Source organism: Aristolochia californica, unplaced genomic scaffold, assembly GCF_029961685.1.
Source record: "Aristolochia californica isolate CCGP_79_NKW_82.1479 unplaced genomic scaffold, dmAriCali1.0.hap1 SCAF_3, whole genome shotgun sequence".
NCBI classification, from domain to species: Eukaryota; Viridiplantae; Streptophyta; class Magnoliopsida; order Piperales; family Aristolochiaceae; genus Aristolochia; species Aristolochia californica.
In genome coordinates this window covers 1,859,712-1,885,767 of record NW_027181992.1, presented here as the reverse complement: position 1 = coordinate 1,885,767, position 26,056 = coordinate 1,859,712, and the positions used below count along the sequence as shown (strand labels likewise).

Here is a 26,056-nt window from a genome sequence, read left to right as displayed (position 1 = left end):
GGTAAAAATTTTATTTATTTTCTTTTTTGTGGTTCCAAACATACCTTTATAGTCATTTTCCTATTTAAATTAAATAGATATTATTTATTTCCTCGCAAATGTCTTCCTATGTTGATCCGATTTTGAGTCCAAGGACCCGAGCGGCATTTTCAAACTTTCTAGGTTAATTCCTGGAACGAAAGCGAGCGGGCAGCGTGTTTTAGTCGGGAATCAGAGTGGATTAGAGCCCTCGCCTTTGGTCATTTTGGCGGGAAGTGGGGAATTCCTCCCAGGAAATTTCGCGATGGATTCGGAACCTCTTCCATCGTGGGCTTCTCAGCCTTGCATGATGGGGATAGACGAAGCTGGGCGAGGACCCGTACTGGGTACTTCCTTCCATTCCATTTTTTTCGAAAATGCGTCTGGTTTTGGTTGAAACGATTTTCTTCTTCGTTTTGGTTTTTCGTTTTCTAAATACCTTACTTTTTCAGGTCCCATGGTGTATGGATGTTTGTACTGTCCTCTCTCCTATCAGAAGACGCTGGCTTCTTTGAACTTTGCAGGTCCTGAGTTTCTTGTATACCTTTTTTTTTTTCTCGTAGCTTGAGTTGTTATGGGGTTTTTAACATTTTTGAATCTTCCTAATGATTACTTTTCCCGATTGGTGCCAGTTCCTGCTAATTGGGTGACATTTACTTCATCCGCTTCATGAATCTCTATTGGTTGATCAGCTGGATGGACATTATCTTGAGATTTAGTGCAATTTCTGCAGGGATAAGTTGTCTATATGTTCCTCAGAGATTGATTGGGTGACAGTTATGAGGGAACCCAAACGTTTTACTATTTATCTGAAGCATATTCCGCCATTCATAATCATCAGAACTGTTTGTAACTAACAAAGAGAGTCAATGTACGGAACTAAATGTAGGAACCAGTTAATTTGGGTTGGCTCTCATGACAATTGAGATAAAGCTGCGTTAACTCTGATTTCATCGTACTCTGGCTATCAGAAGTCAAAGACAGAATTGCAACCCTAAATATGTCCTGAAGAAATATTAAGAAAATAAGTATTAAGTTGATATCTGTGAAGGAGATTTATTAACTGAACAGTCAAACGTTTGTTATCTGACATTATCATTATCGAACTCTTCAAGTGCGGCTAGACTTACCAGCCCTTGTAGATAATGAAACTCCTTTTTATTGCTTTAACTTGTCAGTCATCTATTCCAATGATACTGAGTGTAACTCCCTTCTTTCAGATTCAAAGACTCTAAAAGCGGAAAAAAGGGAAGAACTATTTGAAAGTTTGAATAAAGACAAGTCAATTGGTTGGGCTGTTGATGTTATAGACCCAAGGGAACTCTCAGCTAAAATGCTACAGAAGTAATTATACTGGGTAACTTGCTGGATTGAATTCTTTTAAAGCTATCATGACCTTTTTAACATTAGATATATGCGTGAATTGTCATCAGAGACAAAATCAATCTGAATCGAATATCCCATGAATCTGCAATGGGGCTTGTTTCCAGAGTTCTTAAAATGGGTTGTCTATTATCTGAGGTAAATCTCTGCTATTTGGCTCCTTTAATTTGGCTTCTGTTGCTCCCAAGGATTTAGTGATTTTTCATGGTTCCCTTTTAAATCTAAGAAGAAACTCACAATGCTTTACATTCCTTCAGGTGATTTATATTGTCCAGAGCCATGATCCTTTCATGGACTTCTATGTTCTTAGTGTATCTTTTGATCACTGTTAAGCATTCAATTGTTAAATTGCAATGACGAGCCACTTTGAGAGGATAATCTAATTATTTACCTACTATCTGTCCTTATGAATAGTTGAGATGCTTAACAAATGACTAACAGTTTGCATATCTATTTGAAATTTTATTTTTAGATATGTCATTAATTTTATGTTTTACCAAGCTGGTCTCAGGTTTATGTGGATACAGTTGGAGATGCTGAGAAATATAGAAGCAAATTGTCTGAAGTGTTTCCTGGAATAAGATTTGTAGTTGCCAAAAAAGCTGATAGTGTTTATCCAATTGTCAGTGGAGCTAGTATTGTAGCAAAGGTAAGTTTTTTTCTTTCCTCTTCAGGATTTCTCTACTTGAGCTCTAATAGCAGCTATACTATCCATTCTTACTGACCTTTGCCATTCAGGTGACAAGAGACAGGGCCTTGCATAACTGGGTACTTGATGAAACTGTAGGAGATACAAACAGGAACTTTGGATCTGGATATCCAGGAGGTAACCAGTAATGTTCTAGTTTATGTATGTTTTTTGCTGGTTTTTGGATACAGGACATGCTTTGGAAGAAAAAAATCACTCCATTTTTGTTGTTCATTAAAGAAAGAGAAGGAAATAAAGACTACACTTCAGTGTACTTTTGTTAATTTATAACAAAATCTGACATAGAACTCTTCCAGCTTTCCTGAATTCCTGGAAGTCTGGATCTGCTTAAACTAGTGTGGAGTTTGCTATAATCACATCCTCTAGTATCTGTTTATACATATCCTTAATTTTTTTTAGATTTTAAAGGACCATATCTGTCTTTGAGTGACTTTTTTTTTTTTTTGCATTTATATGTGATGCAGATCCTGAAACCAAGGCCTGGTTGAATCATCACAAACATTCAGTATTTGGATTCCCCACATTGGTGCGCTTTAGCTGGGGAACATGCAGTTCCTACTTCAAAAACGCTGTGGAAGTCATTTGGTAAGCCTAGAAACCATTTGAATGGTTTACATTCTTTAATACCGTGGTCATAACTCAAAGTTCAAGCCACTTATGGTGTTCTAAAAGTCATGGAACACGACGTTTTACTTCTTGCGTAACATGTTTGCCTAATCTACTTCCAATCATCATCTGGGAAGAGTTATGAAAAAATAATTCACAATGTAACTAAAACTTTGAAAAGAGAAATGGAATCTGATAAAATTTAAGAATAACAATGACTTGCTGATCTGAGAAATTTGATGCAAGTTGTATAGAGGTGAACAAATGATGGATATGACATATTATTGATCTGAAAGATACTAAAAGGTTTCATATGACCACTTGTATATATTTGATGATGAACTACTCCAGTTGATCAGATGGGATTTCTTTCTTTTTTTTTCATTTTTTAGTTCTCACCAATTTGAATACCTGCACTAGATAGAGCTTGTGGACAACATAGCATGTTTGACAGACTACGATAATGTAAGACCAGCATGATAAGCAGATTGGATTTAATATCTAGGATCATAATTTTCTAAAATTTTAATTACTATTGAAAGTTGGTGTTATGCCACACTTTGTTGTGAGTACTGCTACATCTGATTGTGTCCGGGCCTGGTTTTGGTTTCTGTTGTCAAAGGCATCAAATATGTTCTAAACAAGAGTCATCAACTTCAATCCGTTCGCTCCTGATAGATTTAGGTAGAAATAGTTGGGAGTCAAAGATTATAAAAACAAAGAACCTTTCACTTCAAGTTAGACAATTATCCATGTCGTCTTTATCATTACTTCTGCCATCTTCATCCTACTTTTCCATTTGGTGTGGACACTGGTCATATTTTTAATATTTTCTGAACATACCATCTAAATCTCGACTGGCTTTCGTACTACCAGACTTTCTTGAACTCTTTACAAGCGGGTCTCGTGGTTTTGGTCCAGTTTCCTTCTAGCGGGAGTCTTTGTTCAGGCTACTGCGTCTGCGACCAATCTATCAAGTTAACTAGTGAAGAAAATTTGTTGTGCAGGGAGGCAGATAAAGAGGAGGAAGATGGTCCCAACAGCAAAAGTGGGAAACGCCAACTGAAATTGAGCAGTGTCGGCTTCACAGGGTACAAGAGGAAGTCCGAGGAAGTTGAGTCCAGTGGTAAAGGACGCTGCAAGTTTTTCCAATCCCGCAAGCTGGAGCTCATAACTGATTTCCATTAATTGTACCAGACTTGATCTATCATAATTTGTAACTTTTATCAGAGATTGGCTTCAGTTGCAATCTTTTCTCGTAGTAACATATAGAAGAGGAACATCAGTAAGTGCTGTGGAGTATCACGGAGATCACTCAAGGATAAATGTTTCAGGTTTTAACGGAGACCTATTGGAAAACCGAGATATACGCCCTAAACCTTAAACCAACTCTGCGTATTTACATGTTTCGTTACTTGAATAGAATCGTCTCTATTTTGAGGGTGCAATAGATTGCTTTCTGATAAATTGACGAAACGAACCTTCGCGATTGAACGCGTATACGACAGGCGCGAACAGGATTTAGTAAACGTCACATCACCCACGGTCACACATACATCAAGTAAACGAAGGGAATCGAGACTTTTGCCTCTTACATGGATTCAGTATTTGAAAGAATACTGCAAACAGAGTTTCTAATCACCGGAACACACGCACCATCCATAAAAAAGATTTTCGCTGGGCTTCACAATTGAATCAAAAGAGAAACTGGAAACGAAACAAAAGCTATATTAAGCCATGAACCCAAAGAGACAAGTAACACGAAACATAGTACCACGGATATATGTAATCCTTTCAAACAAAACGGAACGAGCGCAAACTATTCCCACGCAAGGGCTTAAAACTACTCTACCATAGATAACGATATTTAGCTTCTCCAGTTGCCGTCAGAGGCGCCGTTCCTGGAGTAGCGGGGTCCGGATTCATATCCACGGTCTCGGCCACCACCACCGCCACCGCTACCGCCAAACCGGTTGTAGCCTCCACCGCCACCAGCACCGCCACCTTCACGGCGGGGTCCGCTGCGGAAGCCACCACCGCCACCAGCACCAGCGCCACCGCTGCCCCTGGACTGGGCCTCATTGACGGTGATGCTCCTCCCGTCGAGATTCTGCCCGTTCATCCCCTCGATGGCGTCCCTCATAGCTTGCTCGCTACTAAACGTCACGAAACCGAACCCCCTCGACCTTCCAGTCTCTCGATCGCTGATGATCTACACACACATACACCACACCATTAAGATTCAAACAATATCACCAGATCTACACCAATAGCAGAAATAGAAACAATAAAAGAAGACGGATCTGGAAGAGATCGTTTACCTTCGATTCGATAACTTCACCGAAAGCGCTGAAGGCGCGTTCGAGGGAGCGGTCGTCGGTCGCCCAGGCGAGTCCACCGACAAAGCAGCGGTATTCAACTTCGGCACTAGCCATGGATGGTGATAGGGTATGAATCAAAAAAGGAGGAGGAGATGCAAAGAGGAAAGAGAAACAGGGAACCGAGAAAGAGAGGCAAGAGGGGGAAGATAACCCACCTCGGAGAGCACAAAAAACCCTAGTTGAGATCAACCCTGACTTTATAGTCGTCGTGTGCCACTTTTAACCCCTGAACTGACTCGTGTTAGTTTATTAACTGAGGATGGGTTTGAAGCGACGGGATCCGATAACGTCTGACGCAAACGCATTCCTTGTGGCTTCCGTTGTGGGGTCATGGGCGATGTAGTCAGAAAATATCTTCAGATGAAGTTACTGAAAAGCACTTGTGTCGTTACGGATACCGAACGGCGAGTGGGACTACGTCAGATTGTGCTGAATTTTAAAGCTCATCAGTCCGCCGATTCAAACTAGCGAGTTAACCGTCTATTTTGACCGAAGGAGGAGGGCCCGGATGTTACTGGGCCGATTACATTTCAGCCCACAAACACTTGCATTAAGATTATTTAAGATTATTTAAGATTAAATTCTAATTAAATACTTCAATTGAGCCCATGATGCAGTAGTTGGATTCACTGAAATTACCCAAGTCTATTAATAATATTTAAAGTTAGATACTTCAACGAAGCTTCATCCATGGATAGGCTCTGAATAGATAAATTAATAATTAACATGTCTTATCATCGTGCACTCCACGAGTTAGCAAGTGTTAGCAAAACATTCTTAGCTTAAGGGGAAGCTAATTGAAGTAATGAGCTATGTAGGTTTTTTGGTTTAGGTGAAATTTATTTTTCTTGGAAAGATTAGTTAATGGAGGATGTTTAAATCCTAGTTAATCTAAGCAAATAGCGAAATATGGATTTTCTAGAGATCATGGGTGATTAAGGGATGTAATCCCAATAGAAAATTTAGTTTTTTTTAAAAAAAAAGTTTAGAAGTTTAATTTCAGTTTTTTACTAGGAAACATGAGACGTTGATGGCCTATAAATTTCATACATGTTTAGTTCTTGAATAAGATAAATAACAAGGAAAGTACAATAGCTTTGCTGGGATTTTGAAAATGAATGAAATGATCAGTTGAACCGATTGAGAAAGGCCACGGAAGGCGAGTGGTGACTGGTGAACGACCATTTCCTACCTTTTGTCCCCAGTTACTTGCTCGCTTGCACTGTTAAGTTATAGAGTCTAATCAACGCCTTACGCTGAGTTGGTTGTGGATCGATTTTCGCGGTAAGGTTGTTGTAGGGGTTGGAGTCCCCCTATCCGATCCACGATATATTGGTTGTTGTTTCATTAAGGGTAGTTTGAGAACTTTATTCTTGTATCGTGGTTGTTCTAATTTTCTCTTTATAATCGAGGGATGTCATTCATAGGGTTTAATCATCTTAATCCGAGGAGTATCTAGAGTTACAGCCCAAGAGGTTAGAGAAAAACCTCTAAGTGCGATTTTTCTTGTATATTATTTTTTTTTCATAGTAGATTATAGCAGCGGCGGAAGATAGGATGTAATTTCCCCTTTGAGGCGCACTTGTTTAAATCTTGTTATTTGTTTTCGGGTTTGTTTTTCCTTTCTTCGAATCACTTAGCCACCATTTCTCTCCTTCACGTTTCCGTTTTTTAGACAACATTTTTCCTTAATTATTCTCCTCCTCAAACGATCGATAATGCTGCCAACTTCGTGAAACGACCATGAAGAGCAAGGATTTTCTCTCTTATTCCTCTTACATCCCAGTTGAACAAAAGAAAAGAATAATCTCTGTGATACGTTATCTCTAACGTCCCATTCCACCTTCTCCCTGATACAGAAAAATTATCGGTTAATGACTGGGGAACCATCCACGCTTTGTTTTGCTCGTTCCCAGAAGTGGATTTGCTACTCTTGAAGTTAAACAAAAGATTGAACTACCAAAGCCAAAAATTTAATCTGTATAAAAGATGCTGTTAGTTCTCGAACGATCAAGCTTCCAGGAGAGCTTTTGAGGTTTGCTACGAAGGTCCTGATCTTCAAATTTTTGAAGAGTCGTGCAGAGCTCAGTCCATTGAGGTAAGATTTGACATTTTAATAAAGCCGAGATTCCGTTTCCTTAGTCAAGAGAAGGACTGAAAAATAAACAGCCTATCGGAGCTCGTAGGCTTTGAAAATTTTGTAACATTCCCTACACAGAACAGTACAAAAGGCCATCGACCCCATCAATCTTTCTGCCTACAGCTATGGAAACAGGACCACTCCCTCTGTAGCTCGCCATCCTTGTCTAAAAGTCATCTTTTTCGTCCTGGAAGGTATCTTCCCTGTCGATCAACCCAGAACGAGAAATTATATCAAGTGCTCATGATGAAGATGGAGAAGGTGATGAAGCTGGCCAAGAAGGTGAAGGGCATCAGAGGGGCGGGTCGGCAGCAACCGCAATATGAAGCTCTCATGCGCCATTCCTCCGATGAGTACATCTCACAGACGACGCCCATCGGCTTCTTGGCGGTTTACGTTGGGGACGAGCGGCAGAGGTTTGTAGTGCCCACGAGCTTTCTCTCTCATCCGCTCTTCAAGATGCTGCTCGAAAAGGCGTACAAAGAGTACGGATTTGAGCAGACAAATGGGTTGGTGGTACCTTGTAGCGTCTCCATCTTCGAAGAGGTGGTGAGCGTTGTGGAGTGCTGTCATGGGCAGTTTGATATTGAGAGGCTGGTCGATGAGTTCTTGTAGCTGGAATCCGAATACCCTTTTGTAGAATTGTAAAGTTGAATCGCAGAAACCAGCAGATTTTGGGTTCTGCTGAGATTGTGATCGGATATTGTAGATGTCTAGGGGAGTCCATCGTTCTCCTGTAGGTTGAATTCTTCTTAGGAATCTGGTTAGTTAGATTCTGGTAATCTCATGGATATAGAAATTAATCTCCGATTGACGGGTTTTCGTTTCTCTTTAAAAACGGCCTTTCCACATGTAACAGATTCAACACTCTCTTGCTTCTGAGATGATCAAAGAGAAGAAATAGCATTGTTCATCGAACGAGTCTGATTGAGATCAGTTTTTTCCTCTCTTGTTTGTAAATATTACTTTTAGAGTTTCTTCAAGCGAGAATTTTGTACCTTACAATGATTGATGAAAGTTGTCATCATCTTGTGTTTAATTGCGCACCGAAATTGAACAACGGAGATTGCCAGCTACTGCGGAATGGAATAACTGAAAAACTGTTCATTCCTGATATAAAAATCTTTCATCTATCCTTGTTTAGCGCGTCTTTGTCGCATCTTCACTGTTCTTCCTCGTAAGGAGCCTTCTTAACTACCGGCCGGCCAGAGGTACGATTTGTATCACCTTCTGGCATATACTTGTTTTCTGTTTCTTACCGTTTGTCTGATCATGAACATATCCAGATTCTTCAAACTGAAAACACTTCAGCTTACAGGTCTCAGAGACAAAACATTAATGAATTCTTCATTCCGCCAAAACAAGTTTGTGGAGGAAACGTCTGCAGATAATCTGGTTTTTTTTTTCCAGACTTGAATAAAGAAAGATCTGGCAGAGAAATAAAGCAGGATAAGAGGGGAAGTTGGGCGAATGTGTCTGATCAGCACGATGAGTATAAAGAAAGAATCAAAGAAAAACAATATTAATTAACTGCAACTTCCAGTTCCAGGACTGGTAGGTCTGCAAAAGGCTGAAGGATTAAACAAGTCGATTTAGACGGATTAGCATACGGGAATGTGATTGCCGTACACGAAAATTGGCTACATTAAAAAATATTAAATGGGTGTGAATGCTGAAGACAAGGAGTTAATTCGTAATGCAAGACAAATTCATGAGGCCTTCATAAAAGCTTTGATCCTTGGCAGGAGGGACTCATCATGGACGAGTTTTCTTTTCTTTATTCTGCCACCCAGAATTTTATGAGCGTTGGGGTTGCCAAATCGCCCACAAAGCACTTGAAATCAAGCTTCAAATAAAAACCAGACTCTTGTAACTCTGCACGATTAGAAGGTTTGAAATCTCACTACTTCGCATGGGTTATTAGTTGATCTGCATCATCTTAGGATAAGATGGAATCGAGCTTGTCTATTCATGCAAATTCTATATAAGTGAACGACTAAAATATCAGGAGAATTCAAGAGTCTTACGTTAAAGTGGCCACTGATGAGTAGATTGCTAATTTTTCTTATCCTTCAAATGGTCAGGCTGCCACTGCCACACCTTCAACAGGAGCAATATTGTTTTCTCTTAGAGTAATACATTTTCATGAATATTAGTTCCTCTCACGGCTTCACACCTTGTCAATTCTCCAATTCAATAAGGGATTCGGAGGAAATCAACCGATTCAACATTATACTTCAAACTTCAAAGCTCATGCAACCCTTTTTCACATTTAAAACTGGGTTTCAGCTCTTTGTTGAATTTGCGACGTTCCAGTCCAGCTACCCTCGAGGATCTTTGCTTGAAATTCTTCTTAATCAGTACCATTTCGACGACTTATTGCTCGCTTTGGAAGAGAGCAGTTCTTTTCTGATATAATCTTCAAAAACTCTGATTTTATGGAAGGATTAGGAGTTCTATGACTCTTCATTCAAGTAGGATACACATTAATAGATGATTTGAGTTCGGTCTCAAGACGATTTTAAATACGTTATGAACTCGATGATTTCGTCAGCAGATGACCGTCTTAAAAGAAAATGAAGTTAGCATAGAGATAGAGAGAGACGAGGAAAAGAGAGATCAGCATGGGCAATAATGGGTTCATAGTTGTCCCCGTTCCGAATCAACAATTGCCTGACAATGGGTATTCATTCTTTCTTAAATGTAGACTATGATCAAACACTCTCTGACGCCCACAGCTGTCATTATTGAACCTTGACTACTAGTTTCCTCGTTTACACATTTAGCACGGGTTACTGGGATTCAAGCTTCAGCTCTTTAGCGAATCTTTCCGTTGACAAAAAACGGAAAGAAGGATTGGACTTGCAGCGTGCCGACGTCGTCAGTTTATACGACTTGCTCATTTTACTTAAATACTTATTTAAAATAAAATATTTTTAAAAATACTGACGTTATTAAAATATTTTTAAAATTACACAACTTTGACCGGTCAAATACCTATGTGTGCAGTCAAAAGCGACACATAAGCTTTGACTGCTTATGTGTCACCACGTCATCTGTGTAGTAAACACATTTGACACGTCGTCTACCATGTCATTATTTTACCATGTCATTTGCCATGTAAGTTGACACGTCATTAAATATTTCAAAATAAATTATTTTAAATTCCTTATGTCTCCCCTCCCATCTTTCTCTCTCCTCTCGCCCTCTCACCGCCCCGCTCGGCCTCCTCTCCTCTCACCCCCTCTCCTCTCGCCCTCTCGCCGCCGCCGCTCGGCCTCCTCTCCTCTCCTCTCCTCTCGCCCTCTCACCGCCGCCGCTTTGCTTCGGCCTCCTCTGGCCTTGCTGTCTCTCCTCTCGCTGTCGTCACTTGGCCTCGACCTCCTATCCTCTCTTCTTTCCCCCTCTCCTCTCGCCCTCTCACCGCCGCTCGGCCTCAGACTTCGCCGACGATGCCCCCCTCTCAAAAAATTAAAAAATTAAAAAATATTTTAAATCGATAATAAAATATGTTAAATTAGTAAGAGTAAATTTTTTAAATTAATTATATATTTATTTTATTTTTAATTATTTTAAATATAAGGTAAAAATAAATTTGAAAAAAAACGTATTGATAAATTTGATTTTTAAACTCAAAACTAAAATTTTCAAAAAAATTTATTAAAATAAATTTTAAATCAATAATAAAAAGGTGTTAAAATGGTAAGAGTAAGATTTTTTATAACTTATTATTTTAAATATAAGGTAATAAAAAGTGTACCGGTACATTTATTTTTTAAACTCAAGTAAAATTTTTATATTTTTTCAGTTAATAAATTTTTAATTGATAATAAAAAGTGTTGTAAGATTTTTAATTAACTAATATATATTTTTAATAATTTATTATTTTTTAAATAATATGATAAAAATTATACAAATAAATTATATTTTTAAACTCTAAAATAATTTTTAGGCTTCGAGACATAACATTTATTACTTTTCCCAAACCCTAAATGTCCAATATTGTAGATATTAGGTAATAAAAAAAGTATCTGATTTTTTTAAAAAATATATTTAATTTTTATTTAATGACGTCTCAGCTTACATGGCAAATGACATGGTAAAATAATGACATGGCAGATGACGTGTCGAATGTGTTTATTGCATAGATGATGTGGCGACACATAAGCAGTCAAAGCTTATGTGTCGCTTTTGACGGCACATATAGGCATTTGATAGGTCAAAATTGGATAGTTTTAGAAATATTTTGATGATGTCGGTATTTTTTAAAATATTTTATTTTAAATGAATATTTAAGTGAAATTCCCTTTCGTTTATATGGAAGAGTATAAACGTTATCTGCTGACACTATACAGTTTAAATTCTTTGGTGACAGGAATACACCACTTAGAGATCGTGTATACGTTCCAGCGGCCGAAAGATAAAGATTTGGATTCAGAAGCCCAAACCCAAGCCGGTTCTCCTGCTCGATGGCCTCGAGGAAAATCCGATCGACCTTGACTTGGCCATCCATATGGGCTCCAAACCGGTACGCCCACCACAGCAGCTTCTCTGTCCCCACCAATCTCCCACGCCGCGTTAAGCACCATCTCCCTCCAAGCGACGTCTGAGAGGAAGCGCACCGCGTGCTGGCCGAGCGCCGAGGTGGACCACCTTGCAAGACTTGGGGAGCTGGTCTCACAAGAAGGAAACTGGAAGGCCTCCGAAGGAAAACGAAGCCAGACACTCCACGAAGAGATTTCGAACGACTGGTGAAGAAAGAAGATCAATTGAATCGAAGGCTAGCGTTAAGTCGTGGAAAGATCTGAACAATCAAAACGTCCGGCTTATGTTGATCTACAACAGGACACCCACTACAGGAGGATCAAATTCGAAACTGCAATCGTGAGGTAGGATTATTTGAAAACACATTTCACAAAAAAAAATATTCCTCTTTTCTCCCACCACCATACCAGAACTATAATAAAATACAAAAAAAAAAAAAAAAAAAAAACACTATGGAAAAACCCTCATGTATGACCAGATCTTCTGTTTCAGTTGAGATGAGCTAGAGGCAATCGTGGTATAAGAGATGGAGAGGGCTTTGGTTCCTTGGTAGCTGATGTGTGGGGATGTTTTTCCCGAAATTCTTCAAGGAGCGCTTCCATGGGCATAGCTCGTAAAGATTCGATGACTAATTTGCTTGGAACATCAGTGTCACACCTAGAAGGCGTGGTGCCACTTGGTTCATAGTCCTGGACACATTGAACATTAACATTCAGCAAAGCTGGATCTGAAAAAAAAGGCAAAAGGCAAAAGAAAAACTGAAATTCGTTTTAAAAGACAGGATGCATCATTGTACCATGTATTGGTGCTGGAGGGTATTTCGAGCATGTTGTTCAATTTCCATAACCTTCGATGCATGGCCCTCTTGCAAATTCTGAAGTGTGTCACTATGGGCTCCCACGGCTTCCACAATTCCGGAATTTGATTGCCGCTCACGCTGCAATACCCCTATAACAAATTTTGACATATTAACATCAACCTTCACAAATATGCACACATATCCCTCAAATTCTTTGATTAGATTAAGTGTAGATTACATATCGAATCTTTCACGATAACAACCATATTAATGAACCAGATCGTCCAACAAAATGACATGATAAACGTACTCTCAAAGTGTTGGAGCATATCATCACTGTTCTTGGCAGTTTCTGCCTCTGTCACATATCGTGCTGAACTAATCTCCGAATCATGTTGCGCATTAGCAATGACAGCATTCCTGGTCAAAGTGATTGTACTCTTAAGTAACAAAGGAGATTTACTTGACAATTTTAAATGGAGAAAATTCAAATTCAAATAGATTACTGACCTAACACAAGAATCCATGGCCAAAACACTCCTACTTCCCATCTCATTAATAGCTTCAATTGTCTTCTTGAAGTGTTTGGATGCATTATCACCTGTGCCAACACTGAGCAAGACAACCACAACAATACAATATAAAAAACGGAACAAAAACCAGTAATTATACGAGGAAACCAGAGAATAGCAATGGTTGAAGAACACAGCTTCATAATAAAAGACAAAATGACCTTTGTTGTAGGAGACCTTCCATGCAACAATGTTTGGCTGCCATGAATACCCGAGACTCTTCAGCTTTGTTTTCTGCTTGACTGGAAAATGTGTGCCATTTCCTTTTAGCATCACATGTAATATTGTTCATCTTGGACGAATGTTCATCTACAAATGTTTTGCTCACAATAGCTGCATCTCTAAGTTGGCCGAGTCTCATGTCAACCTGCCCATAAGACTATTGAATATATTCCTACAAATAACAGAGACATAATAGAAGTTCTGGACTCAAAACAGCATACCACCACTTTCTGTCGAAATAAGTGACCAGACAGCAAACTAGTCATGTCAGCCAAAAGCTTTTCTGCTTCAGACCTAGATTGTTCCTGCATGTCCACTCTCCAAAAAATAAGGAGACAGATACTGGAATGAACAAAAGGATTTTTTGTTTATATTCCAGATTGCCCACCTCATAGGTCATCTGGAAATCATCAATGACGTTTATTTGATCTTCATGTGCACAACTAGCATGGCATTGAAACTCTTGAGTTTCTTCTTTAAGAGTCTCAAGTAGATCCACAATGTACTCAGATGTCTCCTTTATATGTTTACTATCAGCATCAAATCTCTGTTAAAATAAATGAGAAAAAAAGAATGAGAAGAAAGTAAACAGATAACAGAAAAGAAAGAAACCCATGTTTAAAACACACCTCACGCAATTCATGAGCGAAGGAAGCAACCTCGACTTGGTGATTCGATAAGGTCCCTTGCAGAGTCGTAAATATTAAATCTGCTTCTCCAACCTCTAAAGCTAAAAACTGATACATACGCAAATTGCAACAAGTATTTGAAAATCAGAAATGACCATATAAGAAGTATACAGACAAAATCTGGTAAGTCTTGAAGAGTTCTTTTCTCTTCAAGATGAAAGACACTATTAGTGGCTCACTTCCTCAAGAGAACTGTGGTTAGTGGAAGACAACGTCCCGAGCTCCTCCAAATTAGCATTGCTGGTTGCCTGATGCAAGCGCACCACATTCTGAATGCCTTCAACATGAGAAAGATACAAAGACCTTGAAGCTGCTACCTTTTCCTTCAGCTCTTCCACTGACTACCAAAGAGTAATAGCCATAATATAGCACAGGAAAACACATATAACACATGCCAAAAAAAACCCAAAATTTATGAAAAATTAAATTATTGTACTTCATAACATTATAAAGTGAAAGATCTAGCTGAAGAATATCTAAAGACGAGAGATCATCCCAAAGGCGAACATGTTTATGGAAAAAGAAGCAAGAAATTAAAAAAAAAAAAAACTGACTTTCCAAATTTAGGATAACTTACAAGAACAGAATATCCTAAATTAGATAGATTCTCTAAATTGCACTTTCTTATTTCAAGCTTACTAAAATAGAAGTTTTATTGGACAAGCAACGTACTGATTTGATGGGAAGTATCACATAAATAACAACTTGATATTTGCTATTTTGGATAAAAGCAACAATTAGAAAGCCATTTCAATTAGTAGTTTCGTGTTTTTAATTTGGGTCTTTGTTTCTAAATTAGAGAAGTATAAAATTAGCAACTTTGTAGATTAGAAGTGATTTTCTATTTTGAATTTCTTTTCCAACAAATAGAATTAGATTTAGTGAGTCCTAATTTGAGCCTATTTCCTAGAATGGACAGCATAGGAGTTTCCAAATTTGTTGATCTTAAAAGGCCCTGCTATGTGACACAGAAATTAGATTTAGTGACTCCTAATTTGAGCCTATTTCCCAGAATGGACAGCATAGGAGTTTCCAATTTTATTGATCTTAAAAGGCTATGTAACACAGAAATTAGATTTTTGCCATTGAATAAAGTTCTGGTCATAAAACATGAAACAGGTGAGGTGGCCGGGTCCAATTCAACGAGGTTTAATCGCCAATTGAACTGGTGCTGATGTCATAATGATATCAACATTTTATTAAAAATAAAAAATAAACATCAGAAAAGAAAATCCTGCCAACCAAAGGAGAGAGGAGAGGCAAGACCTCCCCTCTTTTCTCCCACTGTAAATTAAGAGATTGGTCTACACAGCAGGGGTCCTTCTCCTGCTGACCAAAAGAGCAGGAGAGGCAGCCCCCCTCCCCCCTCTCTCTGTAATTTATGAGAAAGGGGATCCCCCTTGTTGTGCGTGAGTGGAAGAGCAACTCAGCTTCCAGAGCCGGGTCAGCAGATCAAACCAGCAAATGCCAAAGGATTGACCGCTCCGTGCCGGGTTTTATCACACTGGTTCTAGTTTTGGTTCTCTCGTGGAATCTATGTTTGCTATTTTTCTTAATAGATGCAGAAACCCTACTTTTTCTCCTTCAAGTTTTACTCATCAAACTTGAATACAGATTGTAATTTTTTTCAGTTGTTATAAAACATACATATCCCACACTCTAGAGGAAACATTCAACTTTGCTTCCTTAAGTCTAAACATGTTTTATGTACAAATCCCCAAAAAAGTAATCGTGAAACCAAAAGCATTAAATTAACTATGTGAATGAAGTTAAATCTGGAACAATTATGAATAATTCAATTATTGTCAATTACCATATCCTCAAAGAAAGCATAAGTAAAAAAGAAATGGCATAATCTTCTTGGCGACAGAAGTGGGAAAAGTACCATATCATGGGAGTGTAAACATGACCGACAGAGTTTCTCAACACATTGAAGATGTTCCTTTTGCTTGGATATAGACTCTGCAACAGTACTGCAAAGGGTGCCAATATGCTCCGAAAGTGCCACATGGAAATCATTCACCACATACCTATTCTCAGCATTCAACTTATCTTCTCTAGCTGCAGAAACAGAATATTAATTAGTAACCAGGAACTATTTTTCAACAATAACCAACAATTAAACTTACCTATTTTCTGAAATAAACAAGCATTATCCTGGACAGATTTCTCCAAGTCAGCACGCAAGGCACAAGCTTGTTGCATCAAAGCATTTTCTGAATTAAAGAATGAAGCTTAAGATACAGAACAGGCTCGTGAAACTTTCAAACACAGTAATCACTACATGCAGACCTGCTTTCTTTTGCTCAGTTATAACAAACTCCTTTTCCTTTAGAGTATAGTGTGACTTCTTCAGGTTGTCATTTGCTTCAGCTAATAATTTACGTGTTTCTTCCAATATTTGCTGCAGATGTTGATCTTGTTGGAAGTCTAATGCTTTCAATTCTAATACCAAAAATACAGATTCTGTTGTTTCTGTTTACCTCAGTAGATTCAAGTTTACTGCTCAAACAAGAGGAAAGTTGAACTTCTGTGACATACTTTGCCTGTAAATCTTCAATTTGCTGCAAACAAGATGTTTGAACAGTGGTTGATTTTCAAATGGCTGAAATAAAATATCTGGTAATAACCTATAAATTTAAAATGTGATCAAGTCAGATACAGCAAACCTTCTGATTTGTTTCCAGTAATCCAGTCATCTGCTCAATCTGACCAGCCATTGCCTTGAGCCATCCAAAAAGAGTACATTAGCAGAAGGTAGAATTGAACCATGAATTGACGGTATGAGAGTTTGGAACTAAAGAGTAAGACACCTTAGAACAACCAGTTGCTGAAAGTTCATAATTAATATGTTGTCATGTAGGTTAGATGACAGGGCAAGTAATAACCTTTTTTTATTTTAAGCATAAGGAACTAGCATAAATACCTTTCTTTCACTCTCCTCTTGATAATATCTTTCCTTAGGTATGTAGACACCATGTTTTTCACGAGCAGCATAAACCTCTGACAACAACATAATCATGCTTAAGATATAATATACACAGAAAAAGAGAGTGCCCATTGATAAAGCAAGCACATTACCTGCTTTAAGCCGATCAATCTCTCCATAAAGGTCCTTTATAAGAGTTGTTTTCATCATCTTTTGGTTCACCTAAATGCAGGTACATAAAATAATCATGAAAAAGGAAAGAAAACATCTGTTCATGACAAAGAAAATAACATCTGTAGCATGTAAAAGTAGTTATATTAAAATAATTATTTATAAAAAATGTGTGGGGAATTACATCCCAAAGGAGAACTTTTTTACCATGTGCTTAATTTTTGGTGCTTGACATGCCTTTATAGGTGAAATTAGATGTCACAAATAAATAAATAAAACTATGAATAGCTTCCTATAGTGTTGTAAAACTGCCCCAGCCAATGAACAAGTGGCTCGGCCAGGACCACTTCTATCGGCATGGGTCAGAGGTTCAACCGGTATCACATCATAATAAAGGACCTATATTTGGAGAAAGAAATAAAGGACATATATTTGGAGAACATAACTAAATTTGATAATTATATATGGTGCCTAATGGTCTTAGTATGGTCTAAAAAATATGTAAATCATGCTAGATTGACCAGATTCTATCCAAAAATAACTAACCACTTAGGACACCTATTGCTCAACCTTATAACCCAGTAAGGTTTCTTAACATTTATCACTGTGGGATTGTTCCCACTTAAACACTGCTCAAGTTCAGGCTTACATATAACATGTCATAAACGTGAAACAAACTTCCAACGAAGCACACAACACATAAAATCCCAACAAAGTAGAAACTGGGCATCAGCTCACGGACACATCCTACTTTGACACCACTGTTAGATTGAGCCTGGTTCTATCCCAGAATAACTAGACACTTAAGAGGACTTTTGCTCAGCTTATAACCCAATAAGGTCTCTTAATATTTATCAAAGGGAGACTTTTCCCACTCAACAAATCATTCTCTAGATACAGTTCTAATATTTGAAAAGTAGAGTTCTGTATAAGATCTAATACTCTACTGAATTTGACTGGTTCCCTCAGATCATTATATAAACTTTACCTAACAGACAGTCAGGAAGTTTCTGGAAAGGAAAGTGTTTCATGTGTATGAAGCATGAAGGATATTGTTTCAGGTCATATAGCATCAATTTTGCACTAAGACAAAGCACATGACTTTTTAACCAATAAAATCATGAAAACTGTCTACTGAAAAGGCTGCATATCAATGCACTAAACACTCTTTCCAAATTCCAATACAGCAGCAATTAGAGAATCTTGAGGTCCTAACAAACCTCGGGCTTATTCTTTATATTCTTTGCCCTATGAGCATAATCCAATGTACTGAGTGTTTCCTCGAGGCAATGAACTGATGGAGAGACAGTAGCAATTATGCATGTCTTTGTTCTTCCACCCAATGAATCACGAAGCAATCGTGTGAGCTTGCTATCCCTGCATTTTCATTCAACAGCTAAAGCATGACAGCAAACAAGTAATGTAGAAAAATAATTTTATAACACATCCTAGGTGTTATAAATGAAAGCTAATTTTAAAGTTAGAAACTGGAACCTGTATGGTATGTGTCCTAGGTGTTCAACAAGAGCTGTTATAACACGTCCAAGAGTCAGCAAGCTTTTGTTTATTTCACCAGCTTCTCTTGCTCGGCCCTGAAAAATCATAGTAAACAACCTTATAGCTGTTTGGGAGCTCAACAAATCACATTGAAACTGAAATTTTTAACAAGAGAACACAGACACATATTTTCTATGGCAGAGTCAAATACTAGTAAGCCAGAATCACTATACCTCCCTTGCACCTGATCGAGAAATATTTTCTGAGCCAGCAAGATCGACTAGATTAAGCTTGCCACATTTGATAAGTTCTTCACCTTCAGGAGTTGCTTCTTTAATATGAATTGTAATTGTAAAAAGAGAGTGTGATCGACTGAAAAAAGTACAAAACATGTTTTCAAGTCACTACCAAGTAGAAAAACACAATTTCTATGGGAAGAGGAGAGAGAGAGAGAGAGAGAGTAACTGGGCATATTTAAATAAGAAAATAACAACAACAGGTTGATTTCTTCCTAGATTACAAATAGCTCTGTGGCACCACGTCGGAAGGAACCAACAAAACCAGATAAAACAATAAGGTTGTCAGCCTAAATGTGCTTCACCCGGCCAAAAAATGTTTTACCAATGTGAGAACCAGATATATAGTAGGACATAAAAAGGGAGAAAATTACCTAGACTGTTTGTTCAATAAGGTTTCTGCAGTACGCCTTTTTGCAGAGCCCCTCTCTAGTAGGGTAAAAATCTCATTTGCACTTGTAACAATCTCCTCCTCTAGACCTCTTACAAGAACCCCTCCTTTCCCGTCTTCCATTAACAGGAGAGATTTTTTCAACTTCTCCTCCAGAGCAGCCTTTGACAGTTCCTCTGGAGCTAGTAAATCTGTAATCTCTTCATTATACAGCTCTAAAAAAGTGACCTTTACACTATACTCAGCATTCTGACTCTCCAAGGTGTCAAATATTTGCTTAACAGCTCTGGGTATAACACCAGCATCAAGAGGCAGTTTCCCTGCAGGACTACTCTGCAAATTTACTTACCTGGTTTAGGACTAGTTGGTATTCTGATACCATTAAACCAATAAATAAATATAAAAAAAACAAGATAATAGATGCAAAGAGCACTTTAAGGACATTTAAATGAATCTATGAAACCAATGAATATTCACCTTCGCCTTCTTGCATTCACCTTCCATTGTGTATGTTTTCCCAGTGCCAGTTTGTCCATAAGCAAAAATGGTGCAATTAAATCCCTCTAGTACTTCTTTTACAATAGGCACCATGGCTTGTTGATATAAATCCTTTTGCTGGGCTGAGGGACCAAATACCTGCACAAATAACCACTACTTTTTTAACAAAATGACAACAATGAAATGCTTAATAAAGACCATTAACAAAGATTTCAAGACATCTTCGGCAATTTCACTATAATTGAGCCCTAAATTAAAAAAATAAAAAACCAAATGTGGGAAAAATAATGCATATTTACTTAAATGTATTTTGTTTTACAGAAAGAAATCATATTTAAACATTTTTGGGAGAAGCATTAACTGCATGTGGAACACTATGTAATTCGAAAACAAACGAATTTCAACCATAATGATCTCTAAAACCAAGCGTATAGCTGATCCATCCTTCAAAAAAGCGTGAACATAAAGATCTAAAAACGGTCGAACAAATGTATGTCATAATTTACCCGACAAAAGTACCTTATCAAAAGTAAAAACCCGGTCCAGCTGCTTTCCGGCAATGCTCTGTGTAACCGCAACCTCTCTTTGATATTCGTTGCAGGTAATGACTTGGGGAGCATTATTCCGCAACTCATCCTCGCTAAATGGTCTGAACAAGAATTAACTGAATGGTGAAAATCTGTGAATAATGCAAAACCCTAGCTTTAAAACCGCTGGATACACTACCTGCAGCGAAGTAGCACTTGCACATTTACCTCTTTCTCTCTCTCTTGACGGCAAGCCATGTCGAAGAGAAATGGTAAATGGGACGACCGACGACAGAGTAAGCACTGTCTAGTTTTCTTGGCTCTGGTTTGGAGTGGGGAGAAGGGAAAGAGCGGGTCAGTGGAGTCGGCCTAAATTTGAATTTTCGATCTGAGCGCCTCTTTTACATATGGATCTGGATCTCCTGGGGAACTAAAACGATGGCCCAAGCCCAATCACAACATTCTATTTAGGCCCCGATAGTTTTCCTCCTCTGAAGCCCGTTTGTTGCTTAGGGGATAGAGATGAGTCAAGTAATCGGGTAAGTAGGCCCAAATTCATAAACGGGTAAAGATTTTTCTTTTTATATCCTTTCATAATTCAACATATAAAGCGTGTAATTGGGTAATCAGGTAAAATTGCCACCTTTACTCCCTTCCTTTGCCTTCTGTCTATTGATGAGGATGACAAGCTTTGAACCGAACCCTCCTAAAGTTCACCCAGATGTAGGCAACTTAGCTTCTCAACAGGAACTACATTTACAGTGCGAAGCAGGAAAAAAGAAAAAATGAAATCTCCAAGTGAACCTCGTTGCTGAAAAACCTTTTACTGCCCTGTTGATTACTAACAGTTGACACAGTTTTCATACGTAACCAAGTAACACCTTAATACAGGAACGCCCATACAACTTCAGAAATGGGTAAATAGTATGTTCTGCCCATACTTAGCCCCGGCTAGTTGCAGCAGTTACCAGAAAGCTTGGAAGTAGGGGGTTGGATACTTTGAAGCACCCAGTGCTGTCAAATAAATGCCTCCTCTGGTTATCAGTCAAATGGATTTATGCGAGGATCATGTTCACTTGCCATAACCATTCCAGTACATAGACATGTTGGGCACATTACCTGGGACATGAGGAAAATTGAATCAATTCATTCAAATGCATATTCTATAAGTTTGGTCAAAAGATTTTTAATATCCCCAAAACACTGAAGTGCAGGAGAATCATCCAGGGAATCAAGTCACCAACCCAAAATCAACCAACTAATGAGGTGGTGGCTGATTATGGAGTTAATAGTTAGTGATGCCTATTGTCAGAAAACATATTGAGATTCCAAACCTTCCCTGCTCCTGAGCAATTTGGACATCTTTTAGTTGTTGGCGCACGCAAAGGATGGCTGGAGCCATGGGGAATCATCACTGGTTCAATGCTCAAAGAAACTCCACTTGCAGAACATCGTGCACAGGCCAGGTACCCTAAATCAGAGATAGTGAGCCAGGTAAGAAAAAAAAATTTTGTTTCCCCAGCTGTAGTACATCTTATTGGAAACCTAGAATGATATTGATACCAACAATATTTAGAGAGAGCTTGTGCATACCGGTTCCACTGCAATATTTGCATCTTTTTTTTTCTTGTTGTTTAACATTGTTAACCTCGACCAACATTAAGGCCGAAATAACACCTACTGCTCCACCTGAAAAGGATGCCACAATTGGGTCCACCTGACTGAATGAAAGGTACAAACAAATCAGTAAAGCACTAGGAAAATGCAGGAAATGATTATGAGCAATACTAAGTAAAGCTTATGAGAAAAACTCAAGGAAAACCAAAAGCTTGATTTGACACTGAAAACACAAAGAAACAAAGTACACACCTTAATTGTAGTGGTAGATGCATGCTTTTTATGAAATCTTCATACGATGTACCACCTAAACCTAGTTTGAGCTCCAGCTGCAAATACAAACACCATAAACCTTATTTTGTGACAGTGGCAAAGCCTTGGAGGGATAAAATCATTAACTTATCTCTCAAGTCTCAACACAAGAAACAACCATTACGAGAAACAATGCGAACAATGCACCTAAAGAACTTGAAAAACAACAAAATACCAAATTGGCCAAAAATTCAACATAATGCTCATAAAGTATTTGTCATATGTGCATTATCGACAAGCAGGGTTCTGGCACATGAAATTATTGGTGATTACAATGACTAGTATTTCTATGTACTTTAACATAATGATTTCAACTTTATTTTAAATTATTTATCAACATTTACTTCAGCATCCAAACTATTTTTTCAATTAATATGTATCAGTTAAGACAAAATCTATGTATTCACAGTTTAATTTGTTTATGTGAATCAAAATTGAGTTGAGCACCCATCTTACTCAAAGAATAGTCAAGACTAAGTAAACTGATTTATCTAGGCCAAGGTGCCCATACAATGACCCACCTGTGCAAATGCAAAACAAACTTTCACACTGAGAAAAACTAGTCCAGCTTCTATGTAAGGGCGTAGTCTCTAGTTAGGACATACAGTTCAATCTCATCTGAGAAGTCTAAATTCGTCAAGGAACTAAATGGAACAACTGTGATATCTTTCTTTCTTTTTATTTTCGTTAAAAAAAAATTCTCCCCACCATCATATCACCAATAAGACGCATTTGCATTTATACCTTTAACAGGAAAGGTCATGTTCTTGCAAAGAAATATGTGCAAGACAATCATGTTCTTATTTAGATTTAACTGTCATGAATGAAAAAAGTGGTAACAGCGCAAAAGAGTTCAACTTACAACTGGTGTAATGAGGCCTCCAAATACAATTATTCCAGTTATAATTGAAAAGCTTGTGAGGTACAGCTGTTTCAATGTTTTTGTGGTCTACATTGAGAAAAATCCACAAAGTTAGCATGTCAGTTTATTAGGAAACTATATCAATAAAACCTGCCACTTTTATAAATGAAATAGGGGCACAAGAAAACAAAAGACAATGGCAGTGAAGACAATCACCATGTGAGGGAGAAAGGGGATGGATGATGGCATGTCAGGCATCTCGTCCTCTGCCTCACCATCTTCATTACTAGAGTCACAACTCTTTATCCTCTGCTGCACCCTTAACCTCCTGACCTGGATAGAGTAGAACCATGTTGAGGTTATATCACAGTTCCTGGGAAAATTTAAAACTACTTCGGCAAGACAATTCCTATGTATACTCTTTAAGAAATTTAAGGAATCACAGAAGGGTATCAAGAATAATCTCAACTGGACATACAGAAACTTCTAAGAGTCACCTCTTCCATAAGGAGAAAAATTTTATTTCTGCGACTCCTTATATTTTCTTGAATCTCTTGTGACTGCATCTGCACAAAATCCTCAACAGTCTCTGGCCCTTCTATAATGCAAAAGCTACCCATAAGAAGACACTAACTGTGTGAGTGTAAACCATTGTGGACTCTAAATATAAACAGCAATATCAGCTTGGATTCTGAATAAGTGAGCATAAGCAAGGAACGTACTATTATGACCTTCCATCCCAAATAAAAAACAATAATATGCTTTCATTTTTATTTTTATTTTGGAAATTTTGCTTTTAAGAAAAATTTCAACAGCAATGTTTGCGTAGGATGTCTTTGTTGTTCTAGAACAAATGTGAAACCAAAAACTAATACAAAATCCACCTTTATTGCCAAATATTCCATAGAGTTATATGTTATCACACTTAACGAAATAGAAAGAAGTAAAGTACAAAGGCTAATTTATCATTCCTCATTGTTCTCAAAGTCCACCATGACTTTGATTACAAAGCTACAGCAAACTAAAACTTTTCAGAAACATTTGTTTCAGATAAGATACCCTGAAAGACAACTAATATTATCTGCTAAAGGAATTGACAATCTTTGAAACACAAGTCTAATTTCACCACAAATGACTATCCACAGAAACAAACTAGGTGCAAATAATTAAGTACTCATAAACCTAAAGTTTTCTGTGTAACACTGATGGCCTGGGGATGGCAGGCAAAGAAATAATGGTGAGAATAGGTAGCAATATTATGAGGAAGCTGCTCATAATACTGACAAAAAATCTAAGATCAAACAAGGTTAATTTTGGTTGTATATGATCCACTCAAAAAATTTATCTTGGTCTTAGAACCAATATCTCGACAATTACTCACTTAAAAGTCAATTTCTCATTTCTAAAGAAAGATCATTCTTTCAGTTCTCCTGACCCTTGTAAAGAAAATGAGAAATGCCATATACACTAAAAGCTCTTGCTCTACCCTTATTTCATGGAATCTTCAGTTATTTAGAAAGCATCAAGGTTTTCTTTTAAGAACTTCTATGAAGACCTCTCTCATCTATTCCATGAAAACCTCCAGTGACTACCTTTGGATAATATGATCAGCGCAGTTCCATATTAGTCTACCTGAGTGTTCCTTCCTCCATATCCAAAGCCATTCCAATTCATCATCACATGAATCCAATGCAACAGTGGAGGAGACTGTTAGGAGTTGCTCAGCTTAAAGCATTGACGGCTACAGTAGACTCCTTAAAACATTAGAAGAAAAAAACACTAGGCAAAATATTTTTCTTCTTTTTGAATGGCAAAGGCTCCAAATAACTGAAAGTCTGTGACTAGTGATAGTCAAAGAAAAGTTCACTTATTTCTGTGTGGAGATTTGTAGGGGGAAGTCATTAGATCAACAAAGTCACAATAAGGCTCACAGAAGCCTGCTGCTTTAAGTTAAGCATGACTCCTCATGTAACTTTTGCAGGTACATAGAGTATTAGTATTTCCTGCACTGCAAGCCTCCGCAACCAGCAAAATGCTTGGGTTTTTCACACTTTTCAATAGCAGAATGATGTTTAACATTCGATCCTTATTCTTTGTGCCAGACAGTAAGGGGTAACAAAGGATCTTTACATTCCTCACCTGAACAAAAAAGATAAATTTGAGTCAGGTACAGAAGGAATATATTTGTTAGAAGTAATTGGTTGCCAAGGTAAGTTAAGATTGATACCATAGTAGATAAGAGTTGACAGAAATAATATTAGAGTAACTAAAAAAAGTCCCAATTTGATTTTATGTTCATATCTGAGCTCTATGCGGGTTACCCAAACGCTACACTGATTCATCTAGAAATTCGAGAAATACTTTAGTTCCACTGGAAGGAAAAAACTCAACACATATGCAGTGGACGAAATTCCTCCAAATTCCCGCAATACTAAGCGAAAATGTTGATAAAATCCAAATCTTCTGTAAATTAAAAAATTGTGAACGTAAATATAATTCTATTCCAAAAAAGCCATACTTTTCTCAGACATCGTCACAAGCACACTCGATTGTAGGAAAAGAAGAAGAAATAAAAACAAGGTGTAAGAAGACCCAGAAAAATAAAAACCAGGAAACGTGTAGAAAAACCTGGACATGTTATCCCCGTTAACAGAATTCGGAGAAGACGAGTCCTTCCCTGAAGCGCAAACCAGCCGAAATCGAGAGCTACCCCCGGAAAACGCTCTCCAGCCATTTAATTTTTTCGGAGGCCAGCTCGAGAACAGAACTAGAACATTCGAGGATGGAGGCTTCGATGGGGATGCTGACGGAAGCGTAGGGAGCAGATTGGCCCAGCTCATGTCTCTCAGCTCGGGAGGTGAACTGGAATTGTTGTCAGCTTTATACGCTTTA

General features: G+C 38.0%; 5 protein-coding genes across 7 annotated transcripts; 2 read left to right on the top strand and 3 right to left on the bottom strand.

The window, feature by feature from the left end:
• The first annotated feature begins 113 nt into the window (after positions 1-113).
• On the top strand, positions 114-4,104 carry LOC137960609 (ribonuclease H2 subunit A). The gene is made up of 8 exons (XM_068808269.1): positions 114-365; positions 471-542; positions 1,239-1,362; positions 1,452-1,539; positions 1,913-2,050; positions 2,140-2,227; positions 2,575-2,695; positions 3,724-4,104. The coding sequence occupies exons 1-8, from the start codon at positions 284-286 to the stop codon at positions 3,902-3,904; spliced, it is 894 nt and encodes a 297-aa protein (XP_068664370.1). The 5' UTR covers positions 114-283; the 3' UTR covers positions 3,905-4,104.
• Positions 4,105-4,424: 320 nt separating this feature from the next.
• On the bottom strand, positions 4,425-5,277 carry LOC137960610 (glycine-rich RNA-binding protein GRP2A-like). The gene is made up of 2 exons (XM_068808270.1): positions 5,038-5,277; positions 4,425-4,928 (listed from the first exon to the last, which is right to left on the bottom strand). Exons 1-2 carry the CDS (start codon positions 5,149-5,151, stop codon positions 4,584-4,586), a joined length of 459 nt encoding a protein of 152 aa, XP_068664371.1. The 5' UTR covers positions 5,152-5,277; the 3' UTR covers positions 4,425-4,583.
• A 2,212-nt stretch (positions 5,278-7,489) lies between these two features.
• LOC137958564 (auxin-responsive protein SAUR15) lies at positions 7,490-7,852 on the top strand. The gene has a single exon (XM_068805630.1). The coding sequence runs from the start codon at positions 7,490-7,492 to the stop codon at positions 7,850-7,852; it is 363 nt and encodes a 120-aa protein (XP_068661731.1).
• Positions 7,853-11,985: 4,133 nt separating this feature from the next.
• On the bottom strand, positions 11,986-20,791 carry LOC137958508 (kinesin-like protein KIN-5C). 2 transcript variants are annotated; one of them, XM_068805561.1, is made up of 23 exons: positions 20,573-20,791; positions 20,366-20,495; positions 19,826-19,984; positions 19,332-19,681; positions 18,895-19,033; positions 18,659-18,756; positions 18,385-18,541; positions 17,146-17,215; positions 16,991-17,067; positions 16,734-16,787; positions 16,548-16,628; positions 16,357-16,468; positions 16,194-16,280; positions 15,950-16,125; positions 14,244-14,405; positions 14,005-14,112; positions 13,764-13,922; positions 13,597-13,680; positions 13,315-13,520; positions 13,092-13,193; positions 12,892-13,001; positions 12,579-12,730; positions 11,986-12,471 (listed from the first exon to the last, which is right to left on the bottom strand). In XM_068805561.1, the coding sequence occupies exons 1-23, from the start codon at positions 20,629-20,631 to the stop codon at positions 12,271-12,273; spliced, it is 3,033 nt and encodes a 1,010-aa protein (XP_068661662.1). In that variant the 5' UTR covers positions 20,632-20,791; the 3' UTR covers positions 11,986-12,270. The 2 variants fall into 2 exon arrangements, with proteins under 2 accessions (XP_068661662.1, XP_068661663.1); XM_068805562.1 differs by lacking the exons at positions 20,366-20,495; positions 20,573-20,791 and having other exon boundaries at positions 11,987-12,471; positions 19,332-19,668; positions 19,826-19,921.
• A 381-nt stretch (positions 20,792-21,172) lies between these two features.
• Positions 21,173-26,056, bottom strand: LOC137958509 (protein ORANGE-LIKE, chloroplastic-like). 2 transcript variants are annotated; one of them, XM_068805563.1, is made up of 8 exons: positions 25,793-26,056; positions 23,662-23,776; positions 23,381-23,497; positions 23,165-23,251; positions 22,243-22,319; positions 21,967-22,094; positions 21,708-21,844; positions 21,173-21,492 (listed from the first exon to the last, which is right to left on the bottom strand). In XM_068805563.1, the coding sequence occupies exons 1-8, from the start codon at positions 26,002-26,004 to the stop codon at positions 21,415-21,417; spliced, it is 951 nt and encodes a 316-aa protein (XP_068661664.1). In that variant the 5' UTR covers positions 26,005-26,056; the 3' UTR covers positions 21,173-21,414. The 2 variants fall into 2 exon arrangements, with proteins under 2 accessions (XP_068661664.1, XP_068661665.1); XM_068805564.1 differs by lacking the exon at positions 25,793-26,056 and adding an exon at positions 24,797-24,947.

Coding starts and splice junctions, on each gene's coding strand:
- LOC137960609 (XM_068808269.1), top strand. CDS start 284: ATGGATTCGGAACCTCTTCCATCGTGGGCTTCTCAGCCTTGCATGATG. Junction 543..1,238: donor GGCTTCTTTGAACTTTGCAG/GTCCTGAGTTTC, acceptor CCCTTCTTTCAG/ATTCAAAGACTCTAAAAGCG. Junction 2,696..3,723: donor AACGCTGTGGAAGTCATTTG/GTAAGCCTAGAA, acceptor TTTGTTGTGCAG/GGAGGCAGATAAAGAGGAGG.
- LOC137960610 (XM_068808270.1), bottom strand. CDS start 5,151: ATGGCTAGTGCCGAAGTTGAATACCGCTGCTTTGTCGGTGGACTCGCC. Junction 4,929..5,037: donor GTGAAGTTATCGAATCGAAG/GTAAACGATCTC, acceptor ATGTGTGTGTAG/ATCATCAGCGATCGAGAGAC.
- LOC137958564 (XM_068805630.1), top strand. CDS start 7,490: ATGGAGAAGGTGATGAAGCTGGCCAAGAAGGTGAAGGGCATCAGAGGG.
- LOC137958508 (XM_068805561.1), bottom strand. CDS start 20,631: ATGGCTTGCCGTCAAGAGAGAGAGAAAGAGGTAAATGTGCAAGTGCTA. Junction 18,757..18,894: donor CTCGATCAGGTGCAAGGGAG/GTATAGTGATTC, acceptor ATGATTTTTCAG/GGCCGAGCAAGAGAAGCTGG. Junction 16,281..16,356: donor AACTGAGCAAAAGAAAGCAG/GTCTGCATGTAG, acceptor TCTTTAATTCAG/AAAATGCTTTGATGCAACAA.
- LOC137958509 (XM_068805563.1), bottom strand. CDS start 26,004: ATGAGCTGGGCCAATCTGCTCCCTACGCTTCCGTCAGCATCCCCATCG. Junction 23,252..23,380: donor TCCCCTTTCTCCCTCACATG/GTGATTGTCTTC, acceptor TTCTCAATGTAG/ACCACAAAAACATTGAAACA. Junction 22,095..22,242: donor CATCTACCACTACAATTAAG/GTGTGTACTTTG, acceptor CCTTTCATTCAG/TCAGGTGGACCCAATTGTGG.